Here is a 15,955-nt window from a genome sequence, read left to right on the forward strand (position 1 = left end):
TTAATTAAGTCACTTTTGTTAGAGGTTACTTTTATATTTAAAGGTTTGTGACCTGATCGACAGCCTCATCTCCCATTTTTATTCATCAAAACTGAGATTTTGGTATCAAAAGAAAGCTCATATTATTTTCTCATTACGCCAGTGAGATATGTTTCATTTAAAGCCATATTATAACATTTGCTGAGGAAGACGCCCTCACTGAAGTTTTAAAATTCCTTTTTTTACACGATTAAATTGTACTTTATTAAACCAATATACCCTGCAAAAATCAAGACACTAGGCGCTGTAGTTTTTTCAAAATCCGAGATTTTGAATAAAACGCAGGAACCTGTGCTTTATTACCGTATTCGTCCGAGTATAGTCCCACGCTCGAGTATAATCCCACCCCCCATTTTTCGAAAAATTTCAGAATTGTCAAAAAAATTTTTTTTTTTTAAGTTTCTTTTTTTTTCGGTTTTGGAGTGTCCCTGGACCTAGACCTAGATGCTAGGATCATTCATGGTTGACCTAAAAAAAAAAAAAAAAAAAAAAATTTCAAGATATTTTATATTTTTAATATGAAAATTGATAATTTGTATTCATGTCATACTCTATTAATGATTTCAAAATGCATTGAATTTTTTTTTTTTTTGAAATTGAGTATAATCCCACCCCCAATTGTGAAAAATGTTCACATAAAAAACGGGTGGGACTATACTCGGACCAATACGGTATTACGATGGAATTATTAGTCAAACGCATACACAATGGTCATAACACACAGTACGTACACGGCGTGTGGGACAGTGAGGGTCGTACCACAACATGACCGAAGGAGTGGTACGTATTGGCGACATGTGCGCTGGTAGTAAATTCCAATTTTCTTTGCTTTGCCGTAGTTGTTCGGCTCAAAAATAAATGGGATATATCTGACAGTAAAAGCTAACATTTTATGGCAAAGAAATGCTAATCTATTTTGTTTGAAAATGTTATAATATGGCTTTAAATGGGTATTGTTTTACATGTTTCTGCTTCTTATATCAAAACCGCTGCAAAAGTGCAACTCAAAATTTGGAAACAAATTGATTTAATGGTAGGAATGGTACAAAACAGAATATAAAAAATTGCACCACGTCTCTTTGAATTGCATTGAAAAGGTTTAATAACATACCGTAAAACCCCGTCTACAAGCATATATAGTGTTTTTCAAAAAAGCTTAATTAATTTGAAGCAAGCGTTAATATACCAATACAATAGATCGGTCTTAAAATAATACTAATTTATTTGCTCAAACTCCATAATGGCGACTGGATTAATGTAGCTTTCATCAGAAGCACACTATATGCTTGTAGACGGGGTTTTACGGTATACTCTATTCAACCATATAGACTTATGGGTCACTTGATTGATATATATTCATTTTTTATTTACAGACATCTTTAAACATAATGCCGAAAAGGAGAAGGAACAAGGTAAGAATGCAACCCATAGACTGAATTCTTCATTGTCTACACTGCGCATGTATTGGTGACTGCGCTGTTGCACATGGTGGTAAACAGTAGCATGTCCAGGGGGTGCTTTGGGGCTGAAGCCCCCCTCCCCCGTACTTTGTTAAAAATCATGTAAAATCAGCCGTTTTGGGTGATTTTAGCCCTTAAAAAAGCCCCCTGCATAACTCTGAAAGCCCCTCTGAGCCCCCCTCCCTCCCCCCGCAGGAACAGATCCTGGTGGTAAAGGAAATCCTAGTTTTCAGGTTTTAATTCTGTGGATTTTTCTTCAAAAAAGGGATCTGTTGGGAAATTCCATTTAAAATCCACACCACACCTGTGGAAGATTTTGGGGATATCTTCCATAGGGGGAGTATGAATTTCAAATGGAATGAACACATTAGGCAGCTCCATTTGATTCATGTACACCCTCTGAGAAAGATTCAACCCGAATCTTCCACTGAGAGAGGGCGAGTTTCAAATGGAGCTGCTATATGCATTCAGTATATTTTAAAATACATATACCCCCTGTGGATGATATTTCCCAAATCTTCCACAGGTGTGGTGTGGATTTTAAATGGAATAGTTCTTTGACAGGCACATGATATGTGAATTTGTTCTTGGTCTTGGAATTTAATTTACCACTGAAAATGCGAATGTAAAATTCAATTTTCGAATTGAATTGTGTCCCATTCAAAACATGTGCCTCATTCATTCGTTCATTCATTTAAACTTTGTTATGAAAGGATCATAACACTATGAAATTACCAAAGAGATAAGACCCAAAGAATACCGACTTAAAATTGCATATGCATAAGGACTAAAAAACTTGTTTGAATGGTGTAATATTAAAAAATTTAGGGTAGGTAGGATTTTTTTTTTGGGGGGGTGTTTTTTTTTTAACTTTCAAAGCTGTAAATTGCGTTTCATAAAGCCCTTCAAAATTTTGATTTTATTTTTTTTATTTAAAAAAAAAAAAAAAAAAAGTCAGGGTTGGGCTTATATTTAGGGCCATGATCAGAGTTTTGAGCATTCCAGTTCCACTGTTGGTGCGACGATATTTGTGTAATGTGAATCTTGTTGCTGCACGGTGCTGCCGCACTGGACCATCTCAAGTTTTTTAGTGAGATGATCAGTATGAGGGTCCAAGACTGAGCAACTATACTCTTAGAAGTTGTTGGACAAGTAACTTGAAGGCTTGGGCTTTGACTTTTGTAAGTCACAGGCTACGCCACTCAAATAATTTAAAATATTTTTTAGGCCTAAGGCTGGGGCAAATCCGCAGTCTTGATCCACGCATGGAGAATAAAGTAGTGTACCAAGAGCCAGATATTGAATGATAATTTCTGTCTTGTAATGCTTGGTGCATGTTATTTGCACAGTGCATGCACTATTGGTACAGCGTAAACAAGCACAAACTTCAAATCAGGGTTAACCAGACATGTGGCACTGAATCCGGAGGTACACTAGGTTGTACTCCATGAGTGACACACAAACATGACCGAGTTGGGACTCTCTGGGTTTAATCTCCATGATGGATCTTACACTCTTATATACAGAAATAAAACAAACACTGGGGTATTCAGTTGAAATCCATGCACAACCTATGGAAGACATGACCTTAATCTCCCACAAAGGGATTGTAGATTTCATATGGATTTACCTATCAGGTAACCCATTTGAAATTCAGATTCCCTGTGTGGAAGATTAAGGTCATGTCTTCCATGGGGTGAATGTATTTCAACTGGATTAGCTCATTGATAAGAGAGGGACACAGACAGACTCAGAAAGACAGAGAATGGTGAAGAGAGAAAGAGAGGGAGGGAGAGGAAGGGAGGACAGGGAGAGAGAATTAGGATAAATAATAATACTTCGGGTGATTTTTGGTCGGCCATATTTGGTTACCCGCATGCACCAAACAGGTGTTTTGAGTACCCAATTGGGTGGATTAAACCTGCTTAAAATTTGATGTTAGTTTCTTTTGTGTTGTAAACTGTCATCATTCTTTTGTCTATAACACGGGTGATAGAATGCAGTTTATAATACCCTTCAAGGCCGCATCATCCCACATTTTTGGTGGGATAGTTGGGTACCTGTCACGGCTAATGGCTGCCATTAAGGCGCAGGAATGTGTGAAATTGGATTCGTCTATAGGTGGACCAACTTTCCCAGGAAGGGTCTATCAGTCTGGATTTGTTTTTGTTTTTTTTCTGGAAGAGGCTAAATGACCCACAACAAATCACAGAAAGCTTGAAAAGTCTGACAAATATTTGCAAACAAAATTATTATTTTAAGAAAATGGAAAATCTGGATCATTTGGACCTCCATCAGTGTCACAAGAACATGACAACTGAATCAGTAAACCACAAGCAATCTAATCTTTTTTCTTTTTCTTTTTTGATGCTTTATCATGATTTTTTTTATCTTTGAATTACAGGACTAAAATATTCTGCAAACGAAGTTGAGCAAGTGAAAGTACCAGGCAGTGCTGGTAAGTGTGATGTTTCATTCAATGAATTCAGTTATATTCTTAAACACTTGAGAACGTTCCTGCCATCTTATTGGTTCTTACCCAGCTTTACCCGTGTGATGTGACACAATATCACACGGGTCAGCACGTGTGCGTCGACGCGATATGCGTACGCGCTATTTGGACCAATCGGAGGCGCACAGCAACAACGGGACTGATCGATTTTAAGCCCTAGGTAATTCCTTGCAAAATGTAGGATTTAATTTGATTAAAACTTGTATAATATTTTTATTTGAATTGAAGTGTTTAAGAATGAGAATAAAGGTATTGTTTTTAGCAGCTGTCGTGCATCTATCGTCTCATATAACACGGGCGACATCATTGTTTTTATGAAACAACTCGGCTTCACCTCGTTGTTTTACTTAAAATAATGATGTCGCCCGTGTTAGCTCGTAGCAATGTGCAGAGATGTAGCTTTTCTACATGTATCTAGATATGACTATCTAAAAATGCAAACTACCATATTCATTACAATAAACGCCCTGGGCCCTTTACAAAGTAATTTTGGGTGGGCGCTTATTTTTTTACCTGGTTTACCTAATTTTTTCTTAAAGGCTGTTTATAAACAGCCTTTAAGAAAAAATTAGGTAAACAAATAATTATTAGAGAAAAATTTACCTATGTTACATTACGGTCCTGAGACGTTCTAGTAGCTTTTAATGCAGTAAATGTATTGCAAGTTTACACAGGACTTCAAATCCTCAAGCTATTTCACTGTATCAGCATCTATTAGTCACTTCAGTGGTACCCTTTAGCAAATTGAAAATACCCTGGGTGGGTGCTTATTGGGTATGGGCCCTTATTGGAATGAATACGGTATCTAAAATACAACAAAAATGTGTATCGCTATAAATTTGTATGCATAATACAAATTATGAGAATTATACAGAAGTGACATATAGCACTTATAAAGTTTTATAAAAATCTTGTGAAAGCGATTGGTCTGATACTAGAATCTTGGCAAGGAAACTCAGGTGAAATGAAGTGGGGGAGTTGAGTTATATGGGCTAGATGTATGGTTAGTCTACCATCCAGCCAGCCTACAGTCTAAACACAGCAACCACTGAATTATTTTAACTTATTACAATATTTTATTTCATTTTAGATTCAAAAATCACACTTGATAAGAATTCTTTGAATGCAAGAAACAGGTTCATTTCCAAGAGACTATGTGAGTATTTTTTTAAATGTATTTACCTTTAACCCTAACCCTCCTGAATACTACAAAATACTACTTGATATATGCGCTGTTCGTGCATGCATCCCACATGGTGTGATGACGCAATTGCCCTAAGTGATATATAGGCAGGGTTTCGCTGGCCAGCGAAGCCCAAGACCCGTGGCAAAGTGTCGCCGACCGAGTGCTTGGCATGCGAGGGGTCTCGGGTTTGAATCCCACCCACAGCAAACAACTTCTTTCCTTCTTTTCTCTCTTTATTCTTTCTCTCTTTATTCTTTCCTTCTTTCCCTTCCCGTCGCCAAAAAGCCCTTAGGCGGTTAGGGTTAGGTTACCACTATCGAAACTCAGTATAGGCTTCCTTAACCCTAACCCTCCTGAATACTACAAAATACTACTTGATATATGCGCTGTTAGTGCATGCATCCCACGTGGTGTGATGACGCAATCGCCCTAAGTGATATATAGGCACGGTTTCGCTGGCCAGCGAAGCCCAAGACCTGTGGCAAAGTGTCGCCGACCGAGTGCTTGGCATGCGAGGGGTCTCGGGTTCGAATCCCACCCACAGCAAACAACTTCTTTCCTTCTTTTCTCTCTTTATTCTTTCCTTCTTTCCCTTCCCGTCGCCAAAAAGCCCTTAGGCGGTTAGGGTTAATGTACGATCTTTTAAAATGAATTTAGTTAATTATTTTTCAGACCTGATTTTTTGGCATATTTGTAATAGTTACACATGTCCTACCTTTAACATTGGATTTAGCCAAATTCATTATGCTTGTAGGAAAACAGAGCAATGTTGAATTAATGTCTTAAAGGCCCATTCAGTGATTTGCTCATCCGGACGATCGTAAAAATCATCAAAATTCAGATTTTGGTACCTTTGTAATTGGCATAGATGTGCTAACATAGCCTGCTAGTGGTTCGGTCGAAAGCCGTGTATTTTAGACAAAATAAAGCATTTGCATGATTCTGGACTTTTGATACTGACAGTACAAAAAGTCCGACTCGAGATCGAAAGAAGCTCACTCTCCACGTACCAACACGCGTTGCGTATTGTTTCTACTACTTATTACAACAGTAGCTACTATTTTAAACAAAATACACAATTTTAACTGTTTCTCATATTTGAATTGACCGTTAGTTTGCCTCGGTGACCTTTAATTGCTTATTTTGTTTTATACTACAAAAATTAAGCGTCTGTTTTAAATCAATTTAGACTCTAATTCCCCCGTGTTTGAGTCACTGGACTAGGAAGTTTTTCCAGTCGATTAGGTGGCGCACTGTACGAAAATCTCGATTTTCTCGAGTCGATCTGAGTTGAAGTAGAAAACCTTTCTAAAACTTCTGTTTTTGACTAATTTGTCGATGTATTCAGGGGAAAAGTGGTTTAATGAAATTCTGTAGACTTATTCTTTATTTCTAAGCAACTCTGACAAATTTCCATTTTTTTATTTGTTCCTGTGAAATCACTGAAAGGGCCTTTAATAAGACATTCACCAGTTACAGTAATTTATTATAGATATTGTTTTAATTGAAATTAATAGCTTTAATATATCATACGCTGCATTTTAGAAACAATAATTTCTTGAAAATTACTATACTTAGTTCTTTGGGTTAATAGGATGAACAAGTTTTAATCTTTCCCCAGAGTAGGCCAGTGCACATAAACATTGAAAAAAAACCAGTGCATCCGGCTGGATTCAAACCGGCGACCTTCGTAATACTAGCATGACGCTCTAACCAACTGAGCTAAAGAGGCACGTTGGAGAAGAGTGGAAGATATAAATATATAGGTATTAGGTTCGAATGATGTTCTTCGCACTCATAGTGGAAGGCATCAGAACTGCATATTTATAACAAATACACGAAGTCACCTAAGTATGGAAATTATTATACTTAGTTCTCTGGGTTAATATGATGAACAAATTATAATCTTTCCCCAGAGTAGGCAGTGCACATAAACGTTGAAAAAATTCTTTGTGACATTTATTAGAGATTATGTGGGAAATAAATCCTTGGCAGAGTGCAACACTATCGTAAGTGCAGTAGAATGCAATAGCTGCCATTTGTAACATTTCAATAAATGTACTTACTTTTAACCAATAACACTAGAAAAAACACCCAACAACATGTAAAGTTGATATCTTGGGATTAGCTTAGTGGCCATCAGAAAAATATACAGAACATCAACACTTTACAATGCGCATGATGAGAGGATAATAGTGCCTCAAACAATATGTGTTTTACAAAAGGCAGCTATTACATTCTACTGCACTTACGATAGTGTTGCATTCTGCCGAGGAATGATGGTATGCTTTGTATTGTGACGTTTTCTTTTTTCTTTTTCTTCAGCAATAATTAGTGCACTGGGAACATCAGGTAAGTAGAGTATGAGGACACTTTCAGATCTCACACCACCAAATCAGAGTCCCATAGAGATATGTGCTAAATTTGCCTTAAGAAAACATCATTTTTTCTTCACAGGAGCGACTCAGTTTTAAGCGATAGCTATGATGGTTGAAATCAGCCCTTGCCTGATCCCTCTGGCTGGGAAAAAATATAGGTTGACCGTCATTATCAAAGTCTACGATGTCCGGGAATTGCCTATTTTACAGGCAAAACCATGCCAGTGTTTCTGTAAAGAAAAGGCTGCTTAAAATCATTAAAAGTTATGCAATCTCTCCCATCTGTGGTACACTTGCAGGAATTAATATTACTAATCATGACCAATCCAAATTTGGCTAAAATTATGCAAATTTCTGCTCATTTTAATGCTTAATTGAGAATGCATGGGTTTTTCTGAGAAGTGAAATTAAGGGCGCACAACCATATAATTCTATTTGGTGGTGTGAAATCTGCAACATACATAATACAGACAGCAAAAGAATTAAGGTACCAGTTATGTTCACCCCGTATATCCTCAACATCTATGTCAAAATTAAAACCAGCAGCGCACACCGACATCGCCTGGCTAATAATTACTTGGTACAGCAGAGATACTAAAATAAATACCCAGGATCGATACACGTGAATGTGCTATGCACGATGTTGATATTCAGACGAAAATCTTTGGATACTGGGGTAGAAAATGATGAATATCTCCCGTAAATGATTTTGTATAAAGATGTCAGATGTGGTTCCTTGCTCTTGAATATACATGTTGAACAGATATGATAGTCGTTAGCTAGCGTCTTGAGGAAGAAGCTTGCGTCTTGAACTCAAAAACTGACAATAATTCTGATTTTATATGTGCCGAATTGTATAGCGCAGTGTATAGGTCAATCGTGGAGGTAGTCTAAAAGCAGTGACCTATATGGCGTACCATGCTAACTCACACCATAGATTTTTGATAATCTATAGTCACACACAGCGAGGTCAGTAGCCTTACTAGTCAGATGTCCTTTGGCCCATTATGCGTCTCAAAACTATTAAACAGGTCAGAACAAAATTGCCATGCATTGCGGTGGATTCAACCTACTGTGGCGATTTCTGCCATGAAGATATCGGGGCGATGAGACTGTGCAGCGTACTCTTTAGCTCTGAAAATTCAAATTTTCGCATATCAGATCGGTGGACAAAAGTCATTTGAGTTCAGCCTTAATACAAAGTTATCCCGGAAGTTATCTCAAGCATTTTGACTTCCAATTAGTTGTTATAGTCATTACAGTTGCAAAGAATGGTTCATACTAGTTGACTACTTTTAAAATATTGTTATGTTGACTAAAACGTACTTAGTAAATTGTTGTTTTGTTGTGTGGCTCTCTGTAAAATTTGCACAAATGTTTTACAAATGAATATCGACCATAAATAAGGGCCAAAAACATGCATTTTGAGGGTGTTTTTTGACCTTTTTCGTATTCTGTGACAATCAAGCCCAAAGACTTGAACAAAGACTAATTTCAAGTTATGCATTCTAATTTTAGAAAAACACATTTTGCAATCTTTTTCATAACCAATTAGCAAAAATAACATATTTAAAATGAGCTAAAAAAAATATAACTCTTACCCTATACTCTAGATTTTGAATTCTTAGACTTGTGTCAAGTCTTACAATTTTGTGACTATAATTCTAAGAAAACATGCAAAATGCATGTTTTTGGACAGTTTCCCTCAAAATGTAAAAATATTAAAATTTGAATTTTAATGCCAGTTAAAACTTAAGGATTAGGATTTAGCTATGTTTCATTTGGCAAAACAGGATAATATTTTTTAATCCCCCCTCCCAAAAAAAAAGCTGTATTTTTCTGCAGTGGGGAGTAGTCTCAGGATAGACCATATAGATGCAGTTAAATTGATAGAAAGATTCACCAAGGGAAAGAGCATTTTGCAGTTTGTGTTTAGACAGAGAGTAGCTACTTTTTGAATGACCCTCATTATATGATTCTTTCAACAATATTTTTATTGTATTTTAGTTTCAGAACAACCAAGTGAGCCTCAACGAGGTATGTTCTGTATTTTAATATTATTATATTTCTGTCTGTCTGTCGGGGTGTCTGTCCATGCACGTATTTGGGGCGCGAGCCCCCGGGGTAAAAGCAGGGGCGGCCAAAACAAAGGGGCTGCGGAAGAAGAAGGGGCGGCAAAAAGAATTAGTAAAGAAAAAAGGGCAGAAAAAATTTGAAAAATTATAAATTAACCAATGGCTACAAAATATTGACCAGGTACACACCTTGAACATTAGGCAAAAAAAAAAAATTGTTGTGTTGACCTCAACCGTCCGACCCTAAATCCTGAAAAATCAGGGTCGCAATTTTTTTTTTTTTTTTTTGAATGATGATTTTTACAGATTTGTTCAAAAACTCAATGTTTTTCACTTAAAATTAATATTTTATTGAAAGACTAGTCTTTAATCGATGTCTAACAGGTATCCAGAAGTCAAAATTGACAAAGGTCCCCTAATTGATATATTTAATATTCGAGGGGATTTTTAAAAACTGAAGGTTTAAAAAAAAAAAAAATCCGACCGTCGACCCAAATTTCCCATTTTCCCACTTGAGGGCAACACAACAATATTTTTTTTTGGCCTTATACAATGTATGTGACCCAATCCTGGGACCCAATGAGTTTGAGTATTATAGTCGCCATTCTCTCATTTACAAAATGACAATGATATTGGTCAGTACTGCATGGAGTGAGTGGTCATTGTTTATGCCTATCAATTACATGATGACAATGATTATATTGAATTATTCTTGAGGGGCTGTTGAGGACTTTCCTCTCAACTTTTCATGAGTAATTTCATCTTTTCATCTTTTTCTGAGTAGTGTCATCTACACCTATGAAGACTGATATTGCATCTTTTTGCTACATGATGTGTACTTTACAAACAATGCACCTCGCTATTGTATTTGTAAATGATAATCTCACTAACAAAACTAATCGCATTAAATAGAACATCTGACCTTAAAGATTGTGACCGCGAAGCACGGGTGACCGCTATAGTTTGTATAATATTCAAGTTGACAAAAACTACCCATGCACATAGTATCGTCAAAACAATGACCCATTGTTATAGGGGTGAAAATGCGACCCATACTGGCAACTTATACAATCTGCTCTATGGGGGCCACAGGAGGCATTTTTGAAAATTGAGTTACTATAATTATAAACATTAGGTTATCATATACATGTACTGAAAAGAGCTAATGTCAAGCTTACTTGGTTCTAATGTTATGAAGTATTGTGATACGAGGGGCGGTCAATAAGTTCGTAGAACAAGGTACTTGAAAGAGTACTAGCCAAATTATTTCTATCTCACTTTTGAACATGGTCATTGCATACCTTAATGCAACCATCTCAATTTTTCTTGAAACATTCTATGTCATCTAAATGGAAGTCTTCCGATTGCTCCATGAGCCATTCTTCAGTGAAGGCTCACCAGTATTGATCACCATCCAACCTGATATTATGAAGGTAGGACTTACAATTCTAAAATATGTTTCGTTAACTGGGGGCTATGCCTAGACCACAATATGGTTGTTTTAGTCATCTGACCTCTCTGTCGTGAATGACAGCCTGACAAACTGAGAATAATGCACAGGACACGATCCGAGAACAGACCCATTCCTACAATCAACCTTCTTCACTTGATGGCTTGCCTCAATTTTGCTATCAAAATTGTATGATATGTGCCTATTTTTATACGTTCATTTGGCGAATGATCTGTCATCAAGACTCTCCCTGAATCTCAGAAAGCTGCGATGCAGACCTTGACCTCTGTGACCGAGTGATGATCTTCTTAGGGGTGGGAGATCCAGGTACTTCCACTGAATGGACTCATAATTCTAGTGATTAATGTATGTCGATCACCTTTAGCTAAATACATATGAAACTTGTGTCGGTCCTCATTCTAGGTGTATAGCAGGTGCGGACCCGATTAAGTCAACTGGTATAAGTTTTTGCATGAAGATTCACGGACCTCCGTCTAGAAGACACCCTGGAATACCCAAATGTTAATTTATTTTATTCTAAACACTTTCATCAGAGTTTTTATAGTTTGTGGCTATCTCATCTTTCTTGTTTGGTTCTTTATTTATTACCAATGTCACTGTACCAGCCCGTATATCATCAATGGTGACGTCAGCAAGTCTTTTGGACCTATGATGATCTTCAAGGGCGCTTCATTCCATTCTTGAACTCTAAGAACCATTTCGTTGCTGTTGAATAGCAAGGACTTCATTACCATTTACAGCAACTGTACATTGTTAAATTTTATATGAGTTTTCACCACCGTCCGGAGAAATTTCCATGATGACCCCGCATGCAATTCTGCTAGTACCTGTGAATTCATGGAGGCAGGCTTCCTCTGAAGAGTGTCCTGCCCATATACAGTGATGCAAAAATCTAATATCTTTGCCGTAATGTTTTGAAGAAACAAGCTTTCAAATGAGACCGAACTCAATACCGTGCGACAAAGTAGCATACCGAGTTCTACGAACTTTTTGACCGCCCCTCGTATCATGGAGGTGTATAATTTTTATACCTCCATATACCTCCATGGTGATGCATTTTATTGTTTCTTTTTCCTCCATATTTTTACCTTTATCTCTATTTCAAATTTGCCACCTTTGCCCCATGGACCAGACCGTGTCACTATGTACTACCAATTTCTACAGATTTCCTCCCCTTCTCCCCCATTGGAATTTTGATGAATTTCAGTCATATCATGGTGTCTACTCAGAAACACTAAATGGAATTATAATAATCAAGACTTTCTGGTTTACTTTGCAGGAATGGCATTTGTCAATCAACAATCAACAAAGCCAACAAGACGTAAAGGACAAAAACAACAAGGTTGGTATGAAAGAGACTGACAATTAATTGTCTTCCTGTTTAACTCTTTTCACGCAGGTGTCGACTGCAGACGACATGTTTCAAAAAACTGTTAAAAATTCAAAAATTTCAGAAATGTAAATTTTCATGACCATATTTGGAATCAGCATGAAAAATGCATTAAATTGAATACATACAAGCCTAGTATTTGTTCAGTAGTTCTTAAGATAGCTCTTGATATTTTGAGAAAATATTTCAAAACTTCAACTTTTTCAGTTGAAGCGCATGGCTAGCACGCAGAGCATTAACTTTCTTTGCTATAAAATGAAATACATTTGTATTATTGTACAGCTAATAATTCAAACATTTTTGCTCTAGAAATGAGCTATTCCAGTTGAAATCATGCACCCTTATGGAAGACACAACCTTAATCTTCCACAAAAGGAGTGTGAGTTTTGTGCTTATCTGAATGGGTGACACTATATAAAACCTACACCTTGTGTGAGGGTGATTAAAGCAATAATGTGTGATTTGCATAAAGAATAGATTCCTATTTAAATGTTTGTTTTCACTGATAACATTATCCCCTTTAAATTTTGAGCCAAACAAATGAGGTATAACAAAGAAAATTGTGATTTCATTCGGCGCCTACAATGCGTGTACTACGTACGCTCGCCGATCATAAGATGTAATACTGCACGGAGTATCACGCTCGTTGTGTGTTCATATAAGCTGTCATTCACAGGAGATATTAGCAAGCAGTCGATCGATGAACTCTGAATAAAACCGGGTCGACCCGGTTTTTATATAAAAAGTTGAATTTTACTGTTATTAAAGCACTTCAGGCTTAGTCTTTTACGTGGTATTTTAGTACACCACTGGGCATTATAATTATGCAAAAAGTAGAAATCCGAGGAAAATTGAAGGCGTCACTGTGAAGCAAATCACACATTATGGCTTTAAGGTCATGTCTCCCATAGGGGGTGTGTGGATTTCAAATTGAATAGCCTAATCCAATGAGTACTCACTACTTACACTTTCACCACTTACGGCCTCATCTGGTCCACTGTGTTCAGGGTTGCCAAAAAATTTCAGCCCGAATTGCGGGTCAAGTAATCGAAAAGTCGCTCAATTTTTCTCTTTACCATTGGTTTCTATGGGGCAGGAAACTATCGTAAGTTGCGGGAGCCAATGTTGAAAAGTCACCCAATTTCTTTCTTAACCATTGCTTTCTATGGGACAGAAAATTGTCATAAGTCGCGGGGAAAATCTTCAAAGTCGCCCAATTGAGCCAATTATGACTGCAGTTTTTCATACTGCCAACAACACTTCTGTTGCCAAAGTTCATTGCACTTGTGGTGCGAGAACCACCTTTTCTATTCTATATTTGGAACAGGACACATGAAAAAATCCATGCTCGCAGATGGACTACAGCAACTGGGAAATGCATGCTGCTTTACATTTTTTCCAAAATTGCTGGTTTCTTCCCCCTTAATTTATCATATGAAATAATTACTTAATGAGAAATTTCTAGACTTATCCTGTTCCTACAAATGTCAATTATTATATGCGCTGCTGTTTTACGAGGGTTCTATTTACGCAAATTTTATGAGTGGACATACAAACAGGCACAAAAACAACAACAGAAAAAAGTCCCAAAATAGCCTATACTTGTTAGGCCTATATTTTTCTTAATTCATTGGTTAATTTTGTTACCTATATTGCGTTGTGGAGTATCAAAACCTTTTTATATTATGGCCTCGTTCACTCCTGGCAGGTTATATTGATTTATCAAGCAGAAGACTATCCCCTCTTACAACCTATCGACAGTTACAAATTCTGCAATGAGGTTCCAAAACATTTCAGCCCGAATCACGGGTCAAATACCGGGGTCAAATAATCGAAAAGTCACCCAATTTTTCTCTTTACCATTGGCTTCTATGGGACAGGAAACTATCGGAAGTCGCGGGAGCCAATGTTGAAAAGTCGCCCAATTTTTTTCTTAAAGGGGCAGTGAGAGATTTCGCAGGAAAATTGAATGAGAACATTTCACTTTATATTGATAAAAGGGATCCAGAGAAACCTACCGCAGTGGTAATTTCAAGAAAAAAACAGTAAATAGTAAAATAAACGACATTTTATGAGCGTTTCGTTTAGCGTGCCTAGATCTTGAGTTTTGCACTCGCGTTGCATTATGGGATTGAGCCAAGGCAATTCGGTAACGATTTGACAGCTGTGGTGACAACTCGCGATAAACGTAAACAATTGACCGTCGATCGGGCACATGGACATGTGTACAAACTATGTAAACAGCAAATTACGCCAGTACTAATTATATTCATTTTCTTTTGAAAAGATAAATGATTTCATGTCAATATATCCCGGCAATATATTGTCCACTATCGTGTTTAATTTCCCACTATAAAATTCAAATAAGAACAGCTTATACATGAAGAACCATGCACGTACATGTAAAGGAAGTATTCCAGTAAGCTTATGTATACGATTTCCCTCAGTGCATGACGATTACGTGTAATCAGTGGCAGACCCAGGATTTTTTTTGGGAGGGGACTTGGGGGAAGTGAATTTCATGGGGGATCAACCAATTTTGTAGCAAAAAGTTGCAGCAAAAATTTGAAATGTGTGTGATTTTTTTTGTTGGGAGTCAAGTTGCCTAAAAAATGGGGGGCAAGAGAAATACCCCTTGCCCCCCCAGTCCCAAGTGTACAAAAAGTCGGCATCACTAAAATTTCGACCCCCTTATTGCGACAACAATTTTATGACCCAAACACCCCCTCCCCCCCACCACAGTCCACCACCAATACACCTTACCCCGGCAGGCTAAAATTGTATTGAAATCTGTCTTTTGAATAACATAAATACACTATCTGTGGACATCTTGTGACTTCCTACATTTTGGTCATCAAAAATTTTATGACCCCTTATTTTTCTTTGTCCGGAAATTTATGACCACCCCCCCCCCCCCCGTATATTTGGGACCCCCTTCCGAAGAAAGTGACAGCTCCCTAATGCGGGGCATACGATATCAGAAAACCCTAGAGAAAATCCAATCAGGATCATAGTAACACATTGACCCTTTATGCAAACCACAGATACTGTATTCAAACCCACATCCTAACCCTAACCAATAAACGCAATCAAAAGCCAGAAGTGTAAACTAAGTCAGAATTTTGTTTCAACTTAAACAAATTGCATTTGCGGGTTAAACAATTTCACAAAGCACAAACACCTAGAAACACAAGTGCATACCCACACACAAAAGTATCCATAAATCACTTGCAAATATAATTTTCTAAAATTCTGACATGCTTTTTACACTTCTGACTTTTGCTTTTTACATTTACGCTTCAATCAAGTGACTTGAAATGACTTGACTTGCCCTGAATTTTTGGTGACTTGTTATAACTGGGGTCTGGGGTGGACTCAACATTCATACTGGTATTCAGTGCTTGGGTAAGCTTTTTTAACTCAACAATGTCATCAGGGTGCTGC

General features: G+C 37.2%; 1 protein-coding gene across 1 annotated transcript in view; it reads left to right on the forward strand.

Annotated features, from left to right (window-relative positions):
• Nucleotides 1-15,955, forward strand: part of LOC140140470 (uncharacterized) — a 235,312-nt gene that overhangs the window by 15,671 nt on the left and 203,686 nt on the right. The window contains exons 9-14 of the mRNA XM_072162230.1: nucleotides 1,413-1,451; nucleotides 3,904-3,957; nucleotides 5,102-5,167; nucleotides 7,523-7,549; nucleotides 9,583-9,612; nucleotides 12,401-12,463. Of these exons, the coding sequence (XP_072018331.1) occupies nucleotides 1,413-1,451; nucleotides 3,904-3,957; nucleotides 5,102-5,167; nucleotides 7,523-7,549; nucleotides 9,583-9,612; nucleotides 12,401-12,463 (279 nt within the window). The remainder of the gene's footprint in view (nucleotides 1-1,412; nucleotides 1,452-3,903; nucleotides 3,958-5,101; nucleotides 5,168-7,522; nucleotides 7,550-9,582; nucleotides 9,613-12,400; nucleotides 12,464-15,955) is intronic.

The sequence above is a fragment of the Amphiura filiformis genome, chromosome 19, assembly GCF_039555335.1.
Source record: "Amphiura filiformis chromosome 19, Afil_fr2py, whole genome shotgun sequence".
Classification (NCBI taxonomy): Eukaryota; Metazoa; Echinodermata; class Ophiuroidea; order Amphilepidida; family Amphiuridae; genus Amphiura; species Amphiura filiformis.